The following is a 25,551-nucleotide window of genomic DNA, read 5'->3' on the forward strand; positions in this document are numbered from 1 at the left end:
TAAATAAATATCCACTAATGGATGAGTGTCTACAGAGCTAGGAGTAAAAGGCCCCAGCCAAATGGGAACATTCGGAGTGAATAATGACCAGATTGAATGTTCTGCCCTACCAACTGGAGGGGATCCAAGCAACATTTTCAGACTGTACCTTCCAGCAGCTGGTGGCAGTAAAAACCACAGGCAGAATTATGACAGAAATAATGGATGGAATCAGAGAGAGAACACAAAGGAAGCACTAAAGGGAAATATCCCACACATCAAGCTGTAACAGAGCGGGCAGTGTTTAAAATCAAAAGCACCCACATATACACAAACATACACACACGTATTCTCATTAACATTGGCCCTGGAACCCAGGGGGTAAATCCCACCCCACCACTTCCATCCCATTGTAAGCCTCCTAGAAAGGAGCTGGAGTTGTCCTACCACTGGGAATAATGGCATATTTAAGCTAGGGTTTATAACACAGGAAAACTGGTGTTATAGCAACTGTGCTGCTTGTACACTATCGTCATTCTCTATGTGTGGATGGTGGGTTTTCTATCTTCTCAAGGGGCCTGGAGGATGGGATCTGGTTGCCTGGTCTCCCCTGGCCAGTGGGGATGGGAGCATAAGGTAGCCAGATCCAATATGGGAAACTCCTGGAGATTCGGGGATGGAGCCTGGGAAGGACAGGGACCTCTCAACGGGGTACCATGCTATGAAGTCCACCCTCTGAAGCTTCCATTTTCTTCAGGGGAACTAATCTTTCATAGAATCATAGAGTTGAAAGGGGCCATGCAGGCCATCTAGTCCAACCCCCTGCTCAACACAGGATCAGCCCTAAGCATCCTAAAGCATCCAAGAAAAGTGTGTATCCAACCTTTGTTTGAAGACTGCCAGTGAGGGGGAGTTCACCACCTCCTTAGGCAGCCTATTCCACTGCTGAACTACTCTGACTGTGAAAAACTTTTTCCTGATATCTAGCCTATATCGTTGTACTTGTAGTTTAAACCCATTACTGCATGTCCTCTCCTCTGCAGCCAACGGAAACAGCATCCTGCCCTCCTCCAAGTGACAACCTTTCAAATACTTAAAGAGGGCTATCATGTCCCCTCTCAACCTCCTTTGTAATCTAGAAATGAGCTGTAATTCCAAGGGACACCTGGATCCCCCCCCCCCCGGAGGCTGGCATCCCCAAAGGTTCAGAAAACCCGAGTTCCCATGATTCTTTCCAGTGTGGTAACCATGTTAATCTACCGAGAAGAATCGATATGCAGAAAAAAAGCAATGGGGGTCAAACCCATGAAAGCCGCTGCTATACTAAATGCATTCGTCTTTGAAGTTCCACAACACACTTTGAAGTTCCACAACACAGTTGAGGGACCGTGACCCTCAAACTGGTATAAAGTCAAGCCAAGCCTGTAGTGTAGATGGAAGTGTGTTTACAATTCTTTGGCGACTGATATTGGGCAGGCAGGCAGGAATCTAAGAAGAAGAGACAAGAGGATTTGTCACAATGTTCTCTGTTGGTCTGAGGAAGTGTGCGTGCACACGAAAGCTCACGCCTTGAATAAATCTTGGTTGGTCTTAAAGGTGCCATTGGACTCACATTTTGTTGTGCTACTACAGACCAACACGGCTAACCACTTGAAAATGTTCTCTGCTGTTTGCAAGTCCATCTTCTAATGATCAGAGCAGCTTGTGTAGCTGCCAGAGCTGGACTTACACACAAATAGGAATGCCAGCCTCCTGGAGTGGGACCTGGGGTTCCTCCAGAGTTATAGCTCACCTCCAAGCTACAGAGGTTAGTCCCTCTGAAGACAAGGGTTGCTTTGGCACTGTAGACCTCAGAGGTCAATATCCTCCCCAGACTTCACCCTCAAATCTCCATGGGCTTTCCAGCATAGATCTGGCAACTCTAACCCTCCATCCCCCACTGGTGGCCAGGGGACAACTGACCATGCTACACATAAACCCTCCTTCCAGGATCTAGAAGCAGGGCAGGACTTTGTGGCTATCAAGAAGCCACACAAATGATGGAGTATTTTTGTTCAGAGACCCAGAAAGTGGGTCCAGTGGTGGGTAGGGTTGCCAGCTCTGGGTTGGGAAATATCGGCAGATTTTGGAGGTAGAGCTGGGAGACTGTGGGATTTGGGGCAGGGAAGGACATCAATGAAGTTCATTGCTATAGAATCCACCCTCCACAGTAGGCATTTTCTCCGGGGAACTGATCTCTGTCACCTGAAGATGAGCTGTATAACTGGAGGATCCCCAGATCCCACCTGGGGATTGGTATCCCTAGACTGGTGGGATATGTTCCTGGTGATGTTGTGAGGAGATGGAAGAGAACAGTGAGAGGGGAAAGAGAAGGTCTACAACAGGTAGACTTGAATGAGAGGAAGAAGCAAATGCGGGAATGAGTGCAGTGACTCCTATTTTTCTCAGTGGCTTGCTGTCTGCATAACAAGCATTTAAGAAGAGCTGTTTTTTTTGGTTCCCTGCTTTTTACTACCTGAAGGGGTTTCAAAGCAGATCACAATCGCCTCCCCTTCCTCTCCCCGCAACAGACACCTTGTGAGGTAGGTGAGATTGAGAGAGCTCTGCAAGCTGACTAGCCCAAGGTTACCCAGCTGGCTGCATGTGGAGGAGAGTTGGAAAGGATCTCCAGCGTTATCTACTCCAACCCCTGCAGAATGCAGGAAATTCATAACTACCTGCCCACCCACAGTGACCCCAATTCCATGCCCAGATGACACACCCCCCAAAAAAAAATCGCCTTCTGACCCCAAAGTGGTGCTTGGCATTTCCCTGGGCATGCAAGAAAGGGCCACAAGAGCCAAGCACCAACACAATCATCTGCATAAGTTCACAGAATCAACATTTCTGTCAGATGACTATCTAGCCTCTGGTTAAAAACTTCCAAAGAAGGAGAACCCACCCGAGGAAGCCTGTTCCACTGAGAAACTGCTCTAAGTGTCAGGAATTTCTTCTGGATGGTAAGCTGAAAATTCTTTTTCATTAATTTCATCCCATTGGTTCTGGTCTGACCCTTTGGAACAACAGAAAACAGCTCTGCTCCATCCTCTATGTCGGGGGTCATCAACCCCCGGTCCGTGGCCCAGTACTGGGCCGTGAAGGCCACGGTACCAGGCCGCCAGCAGCCGCACCTACCTCCCCCCCCCCACAGCAAGAAGGAAGGGAAGAGGCAGGCATGGCTGCCACCACGCTGGCGACGCAAACACCCAGTCACCGCGCATGCGCGTTAGCGCCTCCTGGTGGCCAAAACGCACAATTTATATACAATTTATATACAATTATATACAATCATGAACAATGGATTTTCATGCCATTGGTCAGTTTTGGTTTAATTTCTGTGAAAGAACACTGGCATAATTTTATGGTTGTGGGTCACCACAACATGAGGAACTGTATTAAAGGTGGTATTAGGAAAGCTGAGAAAAAATACGGTCCTTGGCAGAGCTCTGGGCAGATTTCAGGAGTTCTCACTTATTTTCTGAAGCTTGTTATGTTGTTGTTAGGTGCGAAGTCGTTTCCGACCCATCACGACCCCATGGACAATGATCCTCCAGGCCTTCCTGTCCTCTACCTTTCTGAAGCTACGTTTGCTAATATGATCTAGGTTTAACTCGACCATGGAATATAAACAAGAAAGCACTGTTATTTTAAGAACATAGTTTAGGAAGGTGGGGGGGGGGAGTAGAAGACACTTGTGGAAAGGACAATCTATAAAGGGAAGGAAAGAAATAAAATTAGACAGGAAAGACGAGGGGGCTGGATGGAAGCAGAGTTTTTTCCTCTCTGCTGTAAACTATTTTTAGCCACCCGCTAGGTTCCATTCAGATGAAATAAACTACAAGAGAACTGTTGGGGGCACGACAGCTAATTTTTTGGAAGTGAGAACATTTTTTCCCTTCCGCTAAACTCAGAAGTATTATTTTGCTCTTGTAGAATCCAGCAGCTCTCTCGATGACTCCCGAGCAAAGAGCATTTACCGGAGCAAAGTGCCAGGTGCACGTTCTGACCCACCTATTGGGTCCTGTCTTCTCAGACACACCTTTAATTCCATGCATGGGGCAGGACCCAACCAGCTTTTCTGATGGAGAATAAGAAAGGAGTTGACCTGCCTGACTAGCTAAAATGGCATGGCCATAATTGTGGGTCTTGCACAGACCAAAGCAATGTGTTATTGGGGATGGAGTAAGGAGAACTGGGAAAGCAGAGGGAGAAAGCTGGTAGGTCCAGCTCTTAAGACTGCCAAGTTAAACTTCTGGTACCTGGGCAGGTCTCAGGGATTCTATTTATTTGTTTATAATTTAACTTATAACCCACCACTCCCATGTCAGCTTGTGGTGGCTCACAATAAAATAGACCACCAATAAAATCCCTTAAAGAATTGAGGCTTTTGAACTCTGGTGCTGGAGAAGACTCTTGCGAGTCCCTTGGACTGCAATGCGAACAAACCGGTCAGTCCTAGAGAAGATCAGCCCGGACTGCTCCTTAGAAGGCCAGATCCTGAAGATGAAACTCAATACTTTGGCCACCTCATGAGAAGGAAGGACTCCCTGGAGAAGAGCCTAATGCTGGGAGCGATTGAGGGCAAGAGAAGAAGGGGACGACAGAGAATGAGGTGGCAGGATGGAGTCACTGAAGCAGTCGGTGCGAACTTAAATGGACTCCGGAGAATGATAGAGGACAGGAAGGCCTGGAGGATCATTGTCCATGGGGTCGCGATGGGTCGGACATGACTTCGCACCTAACAACAACAACAACAAAATCCCCCATAAAACATAACACCAATAGCACATGCTCCCATCCCATCCCTGCTTGCAGAGGAGGCACAATGCCCCAAGGGGGTTTATAGGAAGTAGCATAGATCTTAGTCGCTCAAGGGGGAGCCCAGACCTTAACTGCCCTGGCCTCAACCAAAGACCTGGTGGAAAAGATCCATCTTGCAGGCCCTGTAGAACTGTACAAGCTTCATCAGGGTCCTCAGCCCTCTTGGGAGCTCATTCCACCAGGTTGGGGCCAGGACCAAAAATGTTATGGCCAGGTTGAGTCCAGGCAAACCACCCTTGGGCCAGAAATCTCCAATAAGTTTGCACCCACAGTGTGAAAAGCTCTCTGGCATAGGCAGGTAAGCAGTCCCTCAGATAAATGGGACCCTGACCGTGGATGGCCTGGAAGGTTAATACCAAAGCCTTGAACTTGATCCAGGCTGCAACCGGCAACCAATGCAGCTTCTTCAGCATAGGCTGGATGTGGGCCCTCTAAGGTGTACCTGTGAAGACCCTAGCAGCTGCATTTTGCACCAGCTGCAATGTCCAGGTCAAGGACAAGGGTAGGCCCACATAGAGCGAGTCACAGAAGCCAGTCTGGAGATGACCATTGCATGGATTACTGAAGCCAGTTGGGCTGAAGACAGGTAGGGCACTAGTTGGTTTGGGACCCTGGGACTGAGCCACAGGGAAGAGGCAAGTGGCTCTCCTGATGTCCATGGATGCCAATTGCCATGAGCCCCTGCCAGCACCATGCTGGCAGAGGCTCATGGTAATTGTAGTCCATAGATATCTGGAGAACCAGTCTGGCCTGGCTTAGTTGTTTGTGATGGGAACAGGGGCCGGCCCAGTTTTAGGTTTGGGGGCCAAACAGTGCCCAGAGGCCCCCTCATACTTTCCCTTCCACTCCCACACCTGCATGCCCTTTACCTGCCTGTGCATCCTCCCCCTCCCACCAGCCATGCTCAGTTGGCTGTGCCCCCAGCCATTCCCACCAGGAGAGCCACCACTGTGCACCACCCACATGCTCTTCTTCAATGATTCTGAGCACTTGGTGGCAGGAGAGGTGTGTTCATGGGGGTCCCTGCTCTGCCCAGAAATCCTGACCCTAGCAGTTATCCCACCTCAGAGCATGCAGGCAGGGGTGAAGTCGCCCAAATCTCTAGAGTCAGCTATAGTCTGCATCTGAAAGCGGACCAGATTCAGTAGAAGATAAATGGCCCCTTGCTGCTCTGGCCCCTGGCCTAAAAGCAAGCAAAAAGTTGGCTGGCAACCCGATCCACATTTCAAAGCAAGATTACCCTCGCATAGAAACAATGCAATTGAAAATGCAGCTCACCTAGACTGTGTGAATCGGCTTCTCTTGCAGCCTGTGGCTCGCTCTTATTATGGACCAGGCTGAGCGTGTCTTCCCTGGAGTCTCAGACTGCATTCAGACTCTTGTTCATTCCTGGGTTTCTCATCTTTAAGGACCTCCCTAGCACACAAGCATCCTTCTCTGTAAACCTTGACAGGAAATGCACACATACAGATTTAAGATTGCCAGAGAGAGACAGACAGACAGAGACAGAGAGAGACAGACAGACAGAGACCAAGTCAAGGAAAAATCTGGGGGTCAACTTGGGACAAAAGAAATCAACCGACAAAATTAAGAAGCGTGAAATGTCTACATGAGCCACCACGAAAAGAGGACGGTTCGAAATGAGTATAACAGAAGAAAGAACCTACCCTAGGCTATAATAAACATTTAAACAATTTAACAATAAATATAAAGAGAAATGTCTTCTCTCTTCTTTTAATTGTCATAGAACAACCAAAACGGCCTCCAGATTCAAAACGTTTTCAAAGGTATTTTCATCAGTGGTTGTTATCAGTGGTTGTTTTTCCAACTTAGTATTTGCTGGTGAAGTCCTTCACTAGGATCTATTCTTCTTCACAGAATTTAAACAATATATATTGGCCTTTGGCTCATAGGTATGGAGAAGTTTTAGTCCAAAGACTGAACAGACTGTCCCTTTTTGTACAAATATCAGCAGCAGACCAAGGAAAACGGGCAGTTCTGGGCACAGCCCTTTCTAAAAAGACCTCTTGTCCAGTGTGTCTGCAGGGTTTTTACACAAGGCCCGCTCCGGCAATTTCTGTCCCGGAGATGGACAATCCAAGTGTCATCTCCCTCCATGGGGGGAAATCCTCAAGGAAGTGAATTCGGTTGGCATGACATAGGAGGAGGTGCCAGCGATGGCTGGCTGGGGTGCCACAAACGTCACTGCAAATGCATCTGAGAGTCAAGCACTCACACTTGCGGTATTTTTAGCCATCACAATTATAAGTGAGCCCTTCACTCGGGCTGTTCAGATCGCACCAAACTGCTTGGATGTGTATATCATTTCCCAAAACTGCTCATGTGTGGAAAAAGGTCGGCCTCTATTAATATTGCTCAGGTCTGTGCCTTGGGCAGATGCTGAGTGGTGTGTGTTTTCTAAGAGCATGGGTTTTACTGAAGACTGATCTATATGATTTGCAACTAATTTAACCATCTATTTAAACCATTTCCAGCCGACTGGAGCAGCGGCAAAGCAAGGCAAGGAGGAAAGCAGAGATCCACTGTGTCAGAACACACATGCGCAAACAGCCAATTACTCTGTACTGCACCAATAGAAACCACTGCACTGTTACCGTGAAGCAAGCTGCCCAACAGCCGCTAACCAGTCAGCAAACAAATTAACAATGTGTGAAAAAATAAACTGCTCAATTACTGAACAGGATGTGAACCAAACAGGCATGTTTGTAGACACCCCTAGTCTTAACTCTTAAGGTACAGCCCTTCCCGGTAGGGACTCCTCGGGGTCTGAGACCCCACTCCATCCTGGATTTGCCACCACAAGCTGCATTGTACTAGTAGGGGCCTTGAGCATCCATCCTCATATGCTCTGCTCCTTCCTCTGCTCCCACAGCCTGTTGCCTAGCTATGTCCACAAACAAAGAGCTGGCCGATGAGTTCAGGCCCTCAGGACGAACACATGGCTTCAGAGAGCAGCCAGCCAGGGTTCCAATTTCTCCTGGTCTCCACCCTCTGAATAATTCCTAGGATAAACCAAAAAGAGGTGTGTGTGAGCCTGGCAAGGCATGGGTTGCCCCCTTTTCCCTTTAGTTTCATGCCATAAAAGGCTTTCTTCTGCCTGACCTGCTGGCAGTTTTAACAGATTTAGGTGGGTATTTATACACATGCACCATTGTTCCAGTTAACAGCATTCCTACGCTATTGAGTCAAAGGCCGTTCCACAAATAGAGGGAAGAAACATGTGGGATGGACTATTTTTTTAAAGCACTTGGGGTGGGTTGGGGGGGGGGGAGTCCTTGGGTTTGTTTTTTTTTAAGCTGTGTCCATGCAAGGGAGATGTGCATGTTCATTTTCAAACAACTTGCACTTCTAAGCCTGGATTAAAAGCTGCAAAGAGAGCAAGGCCAGGGTAGTAACCTTATCCTGTGACTAATAGCTGGTCCAAGGAGAAGGAGGGAGCCGATGCTCAGGATGAAGAGGGGCTGGCTGATTGCTGCTGGCGCAAGGAGAGGCATGCGTAGTCTGCCTCGATTCACGTCAAGAGCTGAAGAAAGTCAGCAAGTGTTTTAAGGGGCTCAGGGGAGTCGGGTGATGCCAATCTCCTTTGGAAGGACGGTTTGTTATGACCAGAATAAAACACCCTCCACCTCCAAACAGTTCAGTGACCCCTCTCCACAGATCCTCCCCCCCCCCCCCCATAATGACCTTCATGGCATTTGCTCATCTCTCTCCATTCCTATGAGTGGCTCTGTGGGGAGAGGACCTGTGTGAGGCAGAGTGAAAGGGCAGCCCCCTGTCCAGCTGGAAGGGAGCAGCCATTTCTCTCCTATTTATTTAGATAGAAGATCCCACCTTCCACTCCCATAGGGCCCCAAAGCAGCTTGCATCATGCTGCTCACCTGATTTTATGCTCACAACAACCCTATGAGGTAGGTTGGGCTGAGTGTGCGTGACTGGACCAAGAGAACCCAGCGAGTTTCCGGGGCACGAGTGGGGGAATGGCCCCTGGCTTTCTCCGATCCTCGCGTGCGCCCTGAAGCATTGCCCCAGGCCGGCTCTCCTTCGGCCCTTTCCGTTCCCACTCCCGCCGGGTCAGGCTGGGGTCGGCGCAGATCCCTTGGGCGTGCCAGGGGACAGCCACGGGGGCGCGCCAGACCCGGATCGCCTCCTTCCTGGCGCGCCCCCGGGGGCGCTCCCACAGGGCCCCCTCTGCGGCCGCCACATGGGTGCGCGCCTTCCCGCCGCTCCACGGGCACGGCCCCCAGGAGGAAGGACGGACGGACGGGGGCGACGCCGCAGCCGCCAGCTGGGGGAGAGGCCCGGCCCGCCTCTCTCCGCCTCCGCCTCCTCCCTCCCTCCCTCCCTCCCTCCCTCCCTCCCAGCCCGCCCGCCCGCCCGCCCGCCCGCCTGCCCGCCTGCCTGCCTGCCTCCTTCCCCCGCGGGAGGGCTCCGGTGTCAGCCCTTCCTCCGCCAGTGCAGCTGGTCCCCGGAGGCCGAGGCGGGGCGCTCCGGTTGCGCACCGGGCGTATTAATAGCCAGCCCACCCCCGAGCGCTAAAGCCGGCCCGGGCGCCACGAAGGTAAGGCGAGCGGGGCCGGGCCGACGGGTCTGGCTGGCTGGCTGGCTGGCTGGGGCGCCGCCTCCCAACCGCGTGCTCCTCCGGCGCCGGGGAAGGCGCGCCTGGGCCGGTCCTGCGCGGCCTCCCCTGGCTCGGGGGGGCGGGGGGTGCAGCCGGCGAAGCGCCGCCGCTTTCGGCTCGGGGGCGGCTCTGGGGACGCGGCTCTCTCGCGCTGGGAGGGCAGCAGCTGTCCTGGGGAAGGTCTCCTGCGCCAGCCCCATTCAAACGGACCAGGCGCAGGAACGCTTCGCTGGAGGCGGGCGGGCGGGCGGGCGGGGGGGGATCAACTATGCCCAGCCACCTTGAATGCTGTCGGCAAAGCCACCCCTCAGTTCTCCTGGAGCTCCCTCATGGCTCGTAGGAAGCGGAGGCCACTGCCTAGCAGCCAAAGGCGATCCGGCCATAGCTGCTGCCCAGCTGGGTGTGGCTCAGCCCAGCCCCCTCCCCTTCCCACTGCAGCTGGTTCTAAACGTCCCCGTCCCCCCCCCCCCCCCCCGTCATTCACACACCACGCGGCAACCGGAGCCGGCCCTCCCTTCAAATAGCACATGGTGCGATCCCGGCCTTGCCCTGCCAAGGGCCCAGCCCTTCTGCTAACAGCTGCAGCTCACAAGGAGCGCTCCGGGCTGTTCCTTTGGAAGTCACGGCCGTTTTGTGCCCGAGGGTGAATCTCAGCCCCTCCTTGGCTGTGTTGTATAACACGCATCCCTCTTCATTCCAGCATTATGTTTTTTTTTTAAACCTTGTTTTTTAGTAATCAATGACATCAATGGCCCTCCGCCTACAGGAAACCTGGCGAGACACTGCCCACTTGATTCTCTCAGTTGTCACAGCGTTATGACATTAGACCCCGGACACACACTTGCTTTAGGCAGGGCAGTCCATGCGCTTCTGCCGGGTTCCTTTCCCCACCCTCAGCATTTCTGCCATTATGCACCATCAGTAGCTGATGCGCCAAGAAGTTCAACATGGGCCAAGCCCATCTACAGAACTGCACAGCCATCTATGAGCACTTATGTATGTGGTCATACCTGCTAGCAGTGGCTGATTTTCCCATAGAGCAGAAGGATCCAATATTCAGTGCCCCAAATGCTCGTCTTTTTCTGCAGAAATTATGTAGTATGCCTAGAATAAACATGTCCACGTTGGCTTGGCTTTTAAGATCTGTCTTTCACGTTTTCCCAAGGTCCAGAATCTATTTTTAAGAGCTGGCTGAAGTTGGCTAGGGGTTGAATTTTCTGCCCATGAGCATGGTTACTAAGGAGGCTTGTCACACCGTTGCTGAACCTTGCTAGGAAGCGCTTGTGGATTTTACCTTTCCATTCCTTTCCTTCATTTCAAGTGTTAATCCTGTTGTTAAGAGAAAGTTCCCCTACAACATATTCATATTTTATCACATCCAGATCAGCTTTGCCCTATGTGATAATGTAACAGCTCCAGCTCCAAAAGGGTTTCTCCTTGACAGATTCTCCATGGGAAAGAGCAGGAGCCCAGATGGGCAGTACCAGGGTTCAGACAGAACTTCCATGGAGAAACCTCCCTTCCCCTTCCTACTGTATCCTGCACAGCTGAGCACAATGGACACCAGGGCACCTGTCTCCTTCTACATCATTGAGGTCCATTTTTTAAAAGCACACCTTAATCCTAACAACTGTGTAACCTAAGATCTTAGAATTAGTTTTTGTGATAATTTGAGATGCCAGGTGGTTCCCAATTCCCACAATTTAACCACAATGGAGCAGATATTTCAGCTTTTTGAAGAAAGGAATCAAGGTGTCCCTAACTGCTTAGAAAGTTAGGGGGTGGCAAGTGATAGCCGTGATGCTTTGAGAGGGTTTTAAAGAAATGTTTTAGAGGAAATGCCCTTTTAGGACCCAGTATCTATTGCTGTGCTATGTAGTTCCTGCCCATGATTTTTGCTATATATTCACACGGTCACGTAAGAAGTTTTTAGTCTGAGGAAGAGTGTTTGCACTCGAAAGCTCACGCCCTGCATAAATCTTTGTTGGTCTTAAAGGTGCTACTGGACTCTGATTTTATTGTGCTACTTCAGACCAACACGGCTACCCATTTGAATCCATGATAGGGGACTGTCACTCAAAATGCTGTAGCTTTGATTCACCCCTCTCTCTCACACACTCTTTGTGCTTCAGGGAAGCCATGGCAGATTTCAAGGCACTTCTGGAACTGGATGATGCAGAGAACTCAGCACTGGCTGCTGTGGATGCAGATTTACCTGTGGAGCTTGATGGGGCCGATGCTCTTGAGATGCTGCACACAGATCCCATTGATGGAACCCTCTCACAAGATATGGGGCTTATCAGCAACGCAGCAGAGCTGCAGGCGGCCACAACAAGCCAGGAGCTGTATGCTGCAGAGCACCAAACTCTGAGCATTGAGGAACTTGGGGAGCGCTTTCAGGAGTGCATTGAGGCTGTTGAAGAACTGGAGAGGGAGAGGGACTATCTGATCCAGGAACTCATGCAGCTGCGGGAACCAGCCCTGGAGGAAATCAAGCAGGCCCATGAAGACATCCTTGAAGCCTACAGGTGGCATGCCAAAGCAGAGCTTGAAAAGGACAGCTTGAGAGATGAGATTCGGCAAGTGAAACGCAAGCTGTTCAGGGTGACGCGGGAATGCGTGGCATGCCAGTACCAGCTGGAAAACCGAAGACACGATGTGGCACAGTACACGGTCTACCGGGAAGAACTGGAAAGCAGGGTCAGCCAGCTCTCGGAGGAACTGTCCCAGCTGAGAGAGACTTGTGAGAGAGAGAAGGAACAGTTCAGCCAGAGACTGAGAGTCCCCAGCCGCCAAAGGGACAGCTGTTATCTCCAGGAGAGCAGGCGGCTCTCCATGGAGTTTGAGAGTTTTGTGGCAGAGAGTCGCCAGAGCCTAGAAGAACAATATGAACCCAAGCTGATGCGTCTCTTGGAACGCAGAGAAGCCAGCAGCAAAGCTTTGCAAAAGACACAGGGCGAGATCCACAGACTGAAAGAGACTCTGCGACCACTGCAGGGAGAAGTGAGCAAGCTACGGCTGCAGAACAGGAACCTGGAAGAACAGATCCTGATCATCAAGCAAAAACGGGACGAAGAGGTTCTTCAGTACAGGGTATGGGCCTCAGGGCTTGGTTGCTATTCCATGTCACAAGCTAGCCACCAAGCAGGTTGCTGCAACAGCCGTCTACGTATGTCTATGACCCAGCAGGCTAGCCTGATCCTGTCAGATCTTGGAAGCTAAGCAGGGTCAGCCATAGTTAGTACTCAGATGGGAAACCACCCAAGACAGCAGGCAATGGCAAACCACCTCTCTTCATCTCTTGCCTTGAGCCAGCTTGGTGTAGTGGTTAGGAGTGCGGACTTCTAATCTGGCAAGCCAGGTTCGATTCTGCACTCCCCCACATGCAACCAGCTGGGTGACCTTGGGCTCACCACCACACTGATAAAGCTGTTCTGACCCAGCAGGAATATCAGGGCTCTCTCAGCCTCACCTCCCTCACAGGGTGTCTGTTGTGGGGAGAGGAAATGGCAGGCGATTGCAAGCCGCTTTGAGACTCCTTCGGGTAGAGAAAAAGCGGCATATAAAACCCAACTTCTCCTCTTCTTCCTCCTCCTTGAAAACCATACAGGGTCTCCATTGTTGGCTGCAATTAGTTGGCAGTCTCCACTGCCATGTAGAATTCAGAACCCTTGAGATGAAAGATTTAATGGGGAGGAACACATAGTGAGCTTTTAGCCCCATAGACCAGATATCTCTCTGCCTGCACGCCCAAACTAAAAAGCCTATTTTTAAAAAGAAACCTATTCTGCACACAATAGATAATGGACTTTCAATTCACTTTAGAAGTAGATTTTCCTGTTCTGCACAGCTGCCGGCTTATCACTAAGTGCATTATCGCGGAATGGGCAGAATGGGCCCTAGTAAGGGAATGCTAGGCTATAACCCTTTTTTCTGCCAGCAGATTAAGTGCATGTACAGGTTGTAAGAGGAACATTTCTTCACCTACTGTCCCAAACTGTACAACCTAGCTGGAGCTGTATCATGTACCTGACCAGTACTTGAATTCTGAATCAGTAACCCCTAGCTAGCAACATGGAAAATGTTCTCTGAAATCACTAAGCCTTTATTCAAATTGTCTGAATCTTTGAAAAAAAAAGATTTGTACTGTCCATTTAAAGTAGGCTGACTCACAAGTAAGCCTAAGATTGCCCTCTTAGGCACATTTCATTGGATATAAGCCTCGTTTAGCTCAGTGGGAAATGAGCCCAGTTTAAATGTGATGCTGGCGTGACTGAAGAGCTTCCCTATGCAAGAGTTCAGGGTCCTCTTTAAATGTAAAGTAGCAATGCCTTTCTTAAAAAAAAAAAGTGGACTATTTTTATTGTGTTTCTGTTTATGATCCAGTTTCTGACAGTCCAGCTTTAGGGACCTTGCTCTTAAATGCACAAGGCAGGCTGCCAGAGTCCTTTGAAGGCTCAGTCTGCATTTCTCCCTCCTCCTCCATATTATTTATTTTTATTTTTCGATTTATATCCCGCCACTCCTGGCAAGCTGTCTCACGACAGGTTACAGATAAAAAGCCCACATAAAACATCAATATAAAACCCCAGTTAAAATTCCCTGGCGGCAACAACTCCAAATCTCATAACCCCTGGGCTGTCTTCCAGTGTCCGAGGGGTCCCAAATCCTGGCTATCATCAGCAGCGATGGATGGCTGGGTGGAGATCTCATCTCTTCAATTCTTCTTTTCCTTCTGCTTCTGCTTCTTCTTCTTAGCATCAAAGGCAGAGACTGGCTAGGTTGACCAGGCAGGCAACCTGTGGCATGCTGAAGTCAGCAAGAGTAATCAACAAAGCCTTAGGAGTAGCTGTGCATACCAGTATGATAGCCACAAGGTACAGAGCTCTAGCACACAAATAGCATGCTTCTAACTACTCTGCACAGATTACAAAGGGTTTAACTAACACGCAGAGCCTTTGTGGTAACAGCTCCTAACTCTTGTCAGCCTTAATGAGGCAAAACTTCCAAGGACCATGTTCTGCATCTCATTTTGCCCAAGTGCGCTAGAGTGGTGGTTTAAAGCGGTATGTTCAGAAAACTGTTACAGCCCAATACAGTTTGAAAGAGCAAGGAAGAAGTTCTCTGTGTTCAGCTTTGTTATGTACACAGTCAGAATGTGCTTTAGACACATGGGACAAGAACAGGGCACAGCAAGCCCAGGAGAAATGTGTTTATTTTGGCTGCCTGTGGGACAGAGAACCGTGAGGCACTACAGTTTCAAGTAAAGAAAAGTATTAAGTCTTGTGCTTTTAATGGCAAGAACAGTACAGGTCTTATAGGCAGTGAGTGTAGAATACTGAGCCGAAAAACTAGATATGAACTGATAGAAAGCAGATATTTCGGGATCAGTTGTAGAAACCTTAACTCTCTTCACACTGTATGTTCTCCTGGATACAAGGGAAAGGACCTAAACTCTAGAGCAGGGGTGGTCAAACTGTGGCTCTCTAGATGTCCATGGACTGCAATTCCCATAAGCCCCTGCTGTAGAGTGGAAAGGGGCCCAGCAACGCAAACTCCACCCATAACCCTTCAGCACTGGTCTCTGATAGCGTTGTGATTGTGGGGATTGCTATTACTCTGAGCAGCCTCTTGGCTCCAAGGAACACATTGGTCTGTTGGTTCATACAGTGGATAGCACACTGTTTTGCAGTAGCCTATGGGCTGTATATATGTTTTCAATTCCTAAAGTTTTAAAAAATTGTACACAATTAGTTATATGATTTTAACATTAATACAGACATTTAACCTTTGAAGGTCCTAACTGACATCAGTTGGGTTTTTGTGATCCCAGTTCCAGTCCCCAATCTAACTGGATGAACACAGACTCTCTCATCCTAATTTACCATGCAGGGTTGTTGTGGGAATTCAGTGGAGTGGAAGCACCCCCTGCACACTGACCTCAGCTCTCTGCAGAGAGGACAAGATAGATGCATACTAGAAACACGTAATTGGCGTGGAACCCACTATTGGTGACAACCATGAGTTTAGATGGATTAGACGAGATTTCTATTAAAATGGATCCCCTGCTTTTCTACAGTTTACATCAACTGTTCAGAGGCCACTACAGTCAACTATTCAACATGACAATATAGAAATACTCAACTTAGAAAAATCTTCAGGTTAAAAATAATCCAGTATAAAAATAAAAAATACAGCATAAAATATGAAGCGCTTAGTTGGGAAGAGCCATCTAAACCAAACCTTGACCAAAATCCCCACAGAACAAGAGCATTTCACAAAGCATTTAAAACGTGAGCGAAGACTGCGGCTTGCCTGTGTCTTGGACACCATGTTCAGAGGCAGCCTGTCCCTCTGGGGTGAAAGTGCCCCTAGTTGCTTTCACAGGCACCGGATCTTGAATCTGATGTCTCTTCTGACCTGACCCAACAGCAGTTTGTATGTTAGGGCGCCATTTTGAAAAGCAAGCGCTGTTGCTACAAGATGAGAACGCCTTGTGACGGCCCTGCATGCTGCATTCAAGCAAGAAACTAGTCTAGCCGGCATCCACTGCTTGCCACACCTGGTGTAACCCTCTCAACTCGCACGCAGATCCTCAGCCTCTCAGCCCTTGCAGCTGCTGCCATCATCATCGGGCGTCCATCAGCAAGGCTGCTACCCTTGACAGAGGTTATTTATAGTAGAATATCCCCAAATTTCAACCACTTGCTTTGCAACCAATTCTTACAAGAGCAGGAGCCTGGAGGCACTAAACCACCTCAGGGTGTTTGTTCTCTTCCCAGCTCCTCTCTTCCCTCTCCTTGCCATGCAAGGAGGCTTCAACAGCCAAGTTCTAGGAAAGCCTCTCTCATGTTGCTGAGTATCTGGCAGGTTTCCACAATATGCAGAAGGGAGCCAGATGATGCAGGTGTTATGAGAAGACACCCAACTGGCCTACCCTTTTAATTTCTTCTTCAGTTCAGAGCCCTAAGGAGGCTGTTCCATTTTCCATCTCCTTTCTCACAGTGTGGCAAAGGGGGGAATAGAGAGACCTGTTTTTACTCCAGCTGTTCTGTTTTCCTCTTCCCTGAGCTTTCCTTTAAGCCCCTGTGATTGGATAGCTCCCTGGAACCTACACAAATAGATGCTTATTTTTGTGTTCAGGCTGGCAGGCAGGCAGAGGTCTTCAGCGAAGGAGTGGCCTATTGGCATTCATCCAAACCATTCTCCCTCCACCCGCCCTCCCAGCAACCCTGAGAGTCATGTGCAACATGCATCTCAGCAGGGCTTAATTTGAGCCAGTCTTCCGCTGCACCATGTTTTCAAGCCCAGGCAGGCCCAGGTCCTGCAAGAGTTGAAGCATTAAAAAGTAGAGACACTTGTTATGCCTTTCTTGTACTGCCCACCCCAGGCTGGGTGTTGACAACTCTATCAGGCTCCTGGGTCAGACGTCTCGTAAATTAGGCATCCGGTATCAGTTATGGAAATCTCATGAACTAAAAGCCCCATCGACAGACAGTGGGCACACCCAAATATTATAAGTGGCTGCGGTTGGATGAAATCAGAGTTTAGTAGGATACCTAAACGTAGACATGGCTGCGGTCGAAATCAAGTGGAGGCTTGCTGTGTTGTATGAATTCACAAGCACGTTTGATATAAGTAACATAAAAGTCCTGCTATCGGACCAATAGCCCATCTAGGCCAGCATCCTGTTTTGCAGTGTGGCCAGCCATTTACTCTGGATTGTCAAGAACACGGCATAGAAGCTGAGGCATCCCCTTGATGTTGTCTCCTAGCTCTGGGATTTAGAGGTTCCGTGTCTCGAAATTTGGAAGTTCTTCTCAGTCACCATGGCTAGTAACTATTGATTCTAATCTGGCAAGCCAGGTTTGATTCCCTCCTCCACAGGCAGCCAGCTGGGTGACCTTGGGCCAGTCACAGCCCTGATAGTGCTGCTCTCAGAGCAATAACATTAGGGCTCTTTCAGTGCCACCTCCCTCACAGGGTGCCTGTTGTGGGGGAAAGATGGGAAGGTGATTGTAACCCGCTTTGAGACTCCTGGTAACGTGGGGTACAAAAAGGAACTTTTTCCCCTTCTTCCATGAATCATCTAATCCCCTTTTAACATCATCTATATCTCCCTGAGTATTTTGATCCACAGAGGGTGAAGACATCTATTCTGAGTGGTGAGCAGGCAAGAGGCTTATAAACAAGGGCCTGTGTCTAACCAGAATTCGTTGATTACATTTGGTAGACTAACTGGTTTGTTGCAGCAACCACAATTTATCGTGTCTAACTAGAGAAGCAGTCGTTTTTAAAAAGCTAGAAATTACATGCCAAAAATGGAGAAAGCAACTCAGCGCCGAGTTTCAAACACTCTTATCTGAGCTGTGTCTCAACCACACATCTCTTTGATGCTCTCAGCCTGGCTTGCAAGAGCCCAGCCTCTCTGCTTCAGTGTATCATGGATATCAAGACCCCCTCTACAGAGAACCTCCCATGTCTTGCCTCCTCAGGCTCAGCAAACGGTGGCTGAAGCTTTGATACATTTCCACAAAATATGCATGCTTAGAATCATAGAATAATGGAGTTGGAAGGGACCTCCTGGGTCATCTAGTCCAACCCCCTGCACTATGCAGGACACTCACAACCCTATTGCTCATCCACTGTAACCTGCCACCCCTTTCCCTTCACAGAATCAGCCTCTGTCAGATGGCTATCCAGCCTCTGTTTAAACATTTCCAAAGATGGAGAACCCACCACCTCCCGAGGAAGCCTTTGCCACTGAGAAACCGCTCTAATTGTCAGGAACTTCTTCCTGATGTTTAGATGGAATTTCTTTTGTATTAATTTCATCCCATTGGTTCTGGTCCGTCCCTCCGTGGCAAGAGAGAACAACTCTGCTCCACCACCGATATGGCAGCCTTTTAAATACTTGAAGATGGTTATCAAATCCCCTCTCAGTCGTCTAAAAAACAGTCGCTTTCAATCTTCAATAATTAAGAGCAAAGAATATACAAAGTATAGTAACAAGATCTCAAGGCTGATAAATGTGGGAGCTTTGAATGGCTGAACCACTTCCATAGAGCTACGCACAGAGCTGTATATAGCACATGTCCAAAGCAGATACAGAATCCAGCATTTCACATTACTGGGGGGAGGACAATATGACTACAATATGTTGTGAAGGCCAAGGTCCACATTCCTCTGGGGATGTGCCACCTTCTACCAGTGTTCTGAAAAACAGCACTTAAGAAATGCAGGGGTTTTACTTCCAATTGTTTAACTCATTTCCAACAGCCAGTGCTGGAAGTTAGAAATCATCCTGTAGCCCAACCAGTTCACTCCTAATTTCCACTTCTACTTATGGTCTAGGTCTCCTTTCTCACAGTGGGTCCTTCACCCAGCCATGTAGCTCCTGCCCCCTTCTTGCAGGGGGTGTTTATCTTCCTGGATACTCCCAGTTTATGCATGTCTACTCCCAAGTGAGACCTTCCATCACTGAGAGTTGTGTTCTTTTCTGCTCACAAGGTGTTCCTGTTAGAATCACAGGACTTTCTGTCTGTCATGCAACTGCTCCTAGGGCTTAGGACTGTTCTCATTCCACCCCTTTCCCCTCCAGGGATAGGGGGCCAAGGGCTATGACAGATGGCCTTAAAAGGGTGGCCAAAATCTTCAAAGCCCAGAGGGCTGTTAATGAGTTCCTTTAGTCAGGGGATGAAAACCTTAACAGCCTAAATGGCTTTCAAATTCTCACAGCTGGCAGAATCAAAATAAAGTAATAATAAAAAAAAAATGCCACAGGCAGGGATTCTTCTTCCATGAATCATCTAATCCCCGTTAAGGCTGTTAACATCACCCACTGCAGTTGTTTCCGAGTATTTTGATCCACAGAAGGTGAAGACATCCATTCTGAGTGGTGAGGAGGCAAGAAGCTTATAAACAAGGGCCTATGTCTAACCAGGATTTCTTGCTTACATTTGATAGACTAACTGGTCTGTTGTACCAACTGCAATTTATCGTGTCTGAATATAATTAGAGAAGCAGAGGTTTTTTAAAAGCTTAGCCCAGTTCCTTTGGAGCATGTTGTATCAATTTCAGTCAAGGAGTATAGGATCCATTACTTTTCTGGTTGTTGTTGTTAGGTGCGAAGTCATGTCCGACCCATTGCAACCCCATGGACAATGTCCCTCCAGGCCTTCCTGTCCTCTACCATTCCCCGGAGTCCATTTAAGTTTGCACCTACTGCTTCAGTCACTCCATCCAGCCACCTCATTCTCTGTCGTCCCCTTCTTCTTTTGCCCTCAATCGCTCCCAGCATTAGGCTCTTCTCTGGTTATCTTCCTCCTAATATGAAACTTTGATTTTGATGGGAAAATGCAACATCCAAAATAGCAGTTAGAATAACCTAGTCACTTTGGCCTTGATCAAAGAACAGAATGCAGGGACCAGTCTAAAGATCTCATTGCTGGTTCTCCCTGTCTGCAGGAGCAGGTAGAGGAGATGGAAGAAAGGCTGAGAGAGCTGAAGAATGGAGTAAAACTTCAGCAGCACAAGAATAAGGAATTGGAGGAGGTGAAGACCAGCTTGCACCAGGAGCTATCTATTTACAAGTGAGTTTTATTAAAACTTTCCCCACCTTTTGGTTTTTATAACTCAAGCTTAGCAATTAACACAACATGGATCTGTCATTGCTAGACGTTTTTGTTAAGAGTACTTCCGGTACAATCTAACAACACTGCTTTTGCACCACTTGAAATTATTTGTGACTTCTCCTGCCAGCCCAGCACTGAAAATTAAGTAGTGCACGTTTCCAGTTATAAATGTATCTTCTGGACATGGTAAGTAATCATCCCAATTGTCACACACAGGCAATTTTCCTGACCGTAACTGTTAAAAGTGACATGTTCTTCTGCTTCACATTTGTGTATTTTGTCTAGGTCAGCCTTTCAGTGGTTAGACAATATCAGCCTTTTTAGGGAAGTAGTTACCCTTCTTTTTTCATCACCACACAACCCCTGGATCGGCTTCTATAGACTGCTTCCATTATAAGCAGCGTTCTCCACTGGGGTGCTTTCCACTGATGCGCCACTATTAGTGGACTAGATCCATAGGATCGAATACCATATTTGCAGTACAGCCTTCTTAGGCTTTTAGTTCTTATCGCTGGAGAAGTCATCCGAGTCAGTGGTCCCCAACCCCCGGGCCGGGGACTGGTACTGGTCCATGGATCAGTCGGTACCAGGCCGTGACTCCTCCTTGTCCTCCTCCCTGGCTGCTGCCTCGGAGGCTGCCCTGCCACTCTGCCACCAGCTCACCTTTGGTGCTCTCCAGTGGCCGCCGTGGCTGGGGCTCCCCCCTCGGCGTGGCAGCTGCTGCTGGCAGCGCCCCCCTAACGGGCAACATGAAGTCAAGGGAGCTGGCAGGAAAGCAAGTGGAGCAGGGGCTCAAGTGGTGGCGACATCCCTCGGCAAAAGACTACCCCTCCCCAGGTCTCAGGAAAACTGTCAAGAGTAGACTGGGCCCCGGTGATAAGAAGGTTGGGTACCACTGCAGTAGATGGTTTCAGCTGGTAGCTGTGTCAATCTTCAGTAGAACTAGAATTGAGCCCAGGAGCACCTTAGAGGTCAACAAGGTTTTTAGGGAATGAGCTTTCGAGAGCTGAAGCTCCTCCCTGATGAAGGGAACTGACTTGAAAATGTATACCTTCAAATTCTTGGTGCCTAAGGAGTTACTGGGCTATAATCTTACTATCAGTTTGGTGTAGTGGTTAGGAGTGTGGACTTCTAATCTGGCATGCCAGGTTTGATTCTGCACTCCCCCACATGCAGCCAGCTGGGTGACCTTTGGCTCACCACAGCACTGATAAAGCTGTTCTGACCCAGCAGTGATATCAGGGCTCTCTCAGCCTCACCCACCTCACAGGGTGTCTGTTGTAGGGAGAGGAAAGGGAAGGCGACTGTAAGCCACTTTGAGCATCCTTCGGGTAGAGGAAAGCGGAATATTAGAACCAACTCTTCTTCTATCACCTTCTAATGTCTGTTCTATCTTCAGTATTTCAACATATTTTATTTATTGTACATCTCATTTTAGTTTTCTAACGATAACACCATGTGAAATCGTAGCAGGTTAATCACAAAAGCAATGTTGCTGCACAACTTTTACAACTCTGCTCCAGCAGTTTTAGAAGTCCCACCACAAAATCTGTTTCTACACATTGGAATCTTGTGGCACCTTAAAAGCTTGACACACATTCCTGCAAAATATTTAACTGAGTAGAGCCCACAACATTTGGATCTTGCTTATAGACATTTGTAATATTGTGTGTTCTAATTCCATTGCATACCTCTGGCACTGCAAAGTGACTCATGCATTTATGACATCCATGCATTTATGACATCCTGGTTTCATAGAAGTTAACACAATGTGCTGAAGCTGCATTTTTCACGAAATGACTTAGAAAATGTACCTGATCCAAAATGTTTTGGCTAGGATGTTGATAAGCACCCCATGCAGTGAGCATGTTATTTCTGTATTGAGAGATTTTGATTGCCTTTTAGTATATTATTTATTTATTCAATTTGTATACCACTTCTCACTGTAGTGCTGGTTTTGAGCACTAAAGCCCATAATGGTTTGGGGCCAAGATATATGAAGAACCATCTGTTTCCATATTGTCCAGCCAGTTCTGGTCATTAAATACATCTTTGGGGACTGTGCTCTTTGTGCCTCCAATGAGTTAGGGGGAGGTGAGATGGGAGTGAGCTTTTTGAAGGTGGTGTGTGATGATTCTGGAATAGCTTTCCCTTACAGGCTTAGTTGGAGCTGAAATTTGTTTCACTTGGCATTAGTATATTGTTGACGTATTGTTCTGTTGCAGCCCTTGTTTGGATGCTCGAGTTTAATGTGTATTTATGTTATCTGCTAGGCATCCCTCTTTAATATCACCTTTTTCTCTAACTAAGATGAGATGTTTTGTCTGTATTCCAAAACCCCTTGTTAGAGGTAGTGTTTTGTCTGTATTCCAAAACCCCTTGTTAGAAGTAGTTTTTATATATCCTTTGTTTCACTATCTGAAGTAGTAAAGCAATAGTGAAGTGATAGTAAAGTAGTGGTAAAGTGACAGTAAAGTAGTAGTAGTGAAGCAGTAGCAGAGTGGTGGTGAAGCAGTAGTAAAGTATTAGTAAAGTAATAGTAAAACAGTGGTAAAGTATTAGTAAAGTAGTGGTAAAGTGACTAAAGCAGTAGTGAGGTGGTAGCAAAGTGATAGTAAAGTTGTAGCGATGTGGTAGTGAAGCAGTAGTAAAGTAATAGTAAAGCAGTAGTGAAATAAATATTAAAGTAGTGGTATAATAATAGTGGAAGTCGTAGTAGTCGTGAAATGAAGCTATGTGGCTTTAACAGGAAAGTGGCATCTGCCCGCCTCTTTCAATTTTGCACTAATGGAGCAAGCTGTATGAATTAAGCTAAAGCTTGCATAGGGTAGGCAGTAGGGGATAGATTTGGAACAATATCAGCTTTTTGTAGCAGCCCACTTGCACTCCATGTTGGGAGGTCCCCTTAATCTTAAGCAGTAACTTTTCCATTTGATGCATGATTTGCTGTTGAAACTGGTTGCCACAATCTTGTTCCATTCACAACCCACTGAAAATAAATTTCAAAACTGATTATTGTAGGTTACTTAAAAGTTACCATTAATATCTTTTCTGTTCAGACAATTCAGAATCTACAAGTTATTTTCCGATTGCCTTGTTCTCCTTCCTGAGCTGCCTGCAGCTTTTGGACTTCTTATAGCAAGCTGTCTAGAAACATGCTTTCCATTGTTGCCTCTGAAGATTCAGGTCATTGCAATGCTGGGAATATTTATCTATTAAGACTGTATAATTTCCATGGTGATAGTTTACTTCTTGACAGGTATTGTATGCAGGACTGGAATTTTGCAGTTTATTATTATTATTATTATTGAATTTATTTCCCGCCACTCCCTTGCGGCTCGTGGCGGGTTACAACAGTATAAAAACCCCATAAAATACATTAAAACCAATTAACATGTCAATAGTTAATGACTACCTGGCAAGAGCGGCTAATCAACTACCCATTCCCCCCCTAGCAAGTGGAGAGGGGATACTGATGGTACTCGTGTCTAATCCCAATCCTCACGTCCTGGGGGGGCGTAGATGTTAGTAGTAGTTGGCTAATCACGTGTGCTGAATTCAGTTTGCTAAGTACAGCTTTCCCCCCAAAATTCTTTCCACCTTGAAAGGACAATATTGTTTCAGAAAATAACACTGAATCATAGCAGAGTATGAAATAATTATCACCCTCTAGATCAGTGGTCTCCAACCCCCTGGCCGGGGACTGGTACTGGGTTCGTGGCTCCTCCTCGTCCTCCTCCCTGGCTGCTGCCTCGGAGGCTGCCCTGCCACTGGCTCACCTTTGGTGCTCTCCAGTGGCCACCATGACTGGGGCTCCCCCTCGGTGTGGCAGCTGCTGCTGGCAGTATGCCCCCCCCAGCGGGTGGCGGAAAGTCAGGGGCACTAGTAGGAAAGCAAGTGGAGCAGGGGCTCAGGCAGCGGCAGAGTCTTGGCAAAAGACTCCCCCCCCCCCCCCCGCCGCCTCAGTAAAATTGTCAAGCGTAGACCGGTCCCGGTGATAAAAAGGTTGGGGACCACTGATCTAAGTTATCTGCAAGTAGCTCTTTCTCAAAGAGAGCTTTAAAAATCTTATTTCCTCATGAATTATTTTCCGGAGCAATACTGACTCCGTTTCAATTCTTACAGAGACTGCTTAGAAATATACGGACAACTCTGCAAGTCAGAATCAAATCAAGGCAAAGACCGGAATTTGTAACCATGGACTTTTTATACCTACATATACTTAAATGAAGTCTCATTAGTAAGAATGAAAGAAGCGGGCCTGAAATCTCGCAGCAACTAACAGAAAAGACTTCTAGATGTCTGGTTTACTTTTCTATTGTCCTGAAAAGAGTTCTGAATGAACTTCTCAAGTTTGGTACTTTGCACTGGACACACTATCAAACAATACGCATTATGTAACTTTGAAGCTGAGGATGGTACTAAGCCAATACTGGCCTTTGATATAAAAGCTATTTGCGAATGAGTGAATTAAGATCGTTAAGGCATCTGCTTGTAACTTTGACATGTTATAGAAAAGGAGATAGAAATAAAACCTTAATTACATTTTTTAATACAAGAAAACTTTGAGTGACTAAAATATATTTACCAGGGCTGTATTGGCCCCCAAATGTTGAAGACACCATCGCCAGCAGTCTACTGCCTATGCTGAACCAGGTATGTCTCTTCCTACTCAGAGAAAGTTGCAGGAGCAAACACTACAGTCCTTTCTCGTTGGTGCAACTCCACAGGTATTGAGACAGAGTCTGCAGAATTCAAAAGCTTCCTGGTACTCTAAACACTGGACAGACAGTGGCTTCAAATGGCACCCACAATGCCTTGAAACTATACCAGTTAACACTGAACATGTAGCTAGGCCATTTAAAGATTTCAGTTTGCCAGAAGCTTCCCTCTTCTCCACAACAAAGAAAGGGGATACAGATGAGAAACGCCAAGAAGCCTGGCTCTGTCAAGGGAACTGAAAGCCTTCAAGATTCTGTGAAGTAACAGAGCTCAGAAATCCCCAAAGAATGGTGTGTTCTTTCAAACCATGTTGGCAAAAGACACAATGCAAGTTTAAAATAAAGTCTCAACAAGCTGTGGTAATCAACCCTGAGCTGGGGAAGCAGAGTGATCTCCACATCTGCACAGGCAGAAAACTCCCAAAAAGTATCTGACACTTTCTGCTGCCACTGAACAGAGTTCCTACACGGTAGGGGGAGGGAGGGGTTTCCTGGCACATGAAGTCCTCACCATATGTAATGCTGATGTCTGTCATTGCAACAGTATCAGTAAATTCCTCAAATGGCTCACCAAAATCCTTGAGTTTCCTCCATCTGTAATCTCAGTGGCAGAATGCTTTCTGTATCATTTCAAAATGCTCCAGACCATTCCTTGTACCAACAGAATTGTAATGCATTAGAATCCACACAACTTAATTTTCAATTTTGTTCCAGAAAA

The 25,551-nt window shown here is 47.7% G+C and overlaps 1 protein-coding gene and 1 long non-coding RNA gene across 4 annotated transcripts in view; one reads left to right on the top strand and one right to left on the bottom strand.

Moving 5' to 3' along the window:
• LOC143837486 (uncharacterized) overlaps positions 1 to 9,171 on the bottom strand; it is a 31,421-nt gene extending 22,250 nt beyond the window's left edge. For 2 of the 3 annotated variants that reach the window (XR_013230988.1, XR_013230986.1), the window contains exons 1-2: positions 8,739 to 9,171; positions 6,118 to 7,862 (exon numbers count right to left, since the gene is read on the bottom strand). This is a non-coding gene — a long non-coding RNA (uncharacterized LOC143837486). The remainder of the gene's footprint in view (positions 1 to 6,117; positions 7,863 to 8,738) is intronic. The other variant, XR_013230987.1, reaches the window with a different exon arrangement.
• Positions 9,172 to 9,213: 42 nt separating this feature from the next.
• Positions 9,214 to 24,675, top strand: SYNC (syncoilin, intermediate filament protein). Its single transcript, XM_077337377.1, has 4 exons — positions 9,214 to 9,418; positions 11,611 to 12,571; positions 19,946 to 20,070; positions 24,238 to 24,675. Exons 2-4 carry the CDS (start codon positions 11,618 to 11,620, stop codon positions 24,305 to 24,307), a joined length of 1,149 nt encoding a protein of 382 aa, XP_077193492.1. The 5' UTR covers positions 9,214 to 9,418; positions 11,611 to 11,617; the 3' UTR covers positions 24,308 to 24,675.
• The last annotated feature ends 876 nt before the right edge of the window (positions 24,676 to 25,551 follow it).

The sequence above is a fragment of the Paroedura picta genome, chromosome 5 (assembly GCF_049243985.1).
Source record: "Paroedura picta isolate Pp20150507F chromosome 5, Ppicta_v3.0, whole genome shotgun sequence".
Lineage (NCBI taxonomy): Eukaryota > Metazoa > Chordata > Lepidosauria > Squamata > Gekkonidae > Paroedura > Paroedura picta.

Coding starts and splice junctions, on each gene's coding strand:
- SYNC (XM_077337377.1), top strand. CDS start 11,618: ATGGCAGATTTCAAGGCACTTCTGGAACTGGATGATGCAGAGAACTCA. Junction 12,572..19,945: donor AAGAGGTTCTTCAGTACAGG/GTATGGGCCTCA, acceptor CCCTGTCTGCAG/GAGCAGGTAGAGGAGATGGA. Junction 20,071..24,237: donor CAGGAGCTATCTATTTACAA/GTGAGTTTTATT, acceptor CAATTCTTACAG/AGACTGCTTAGAAATATACG.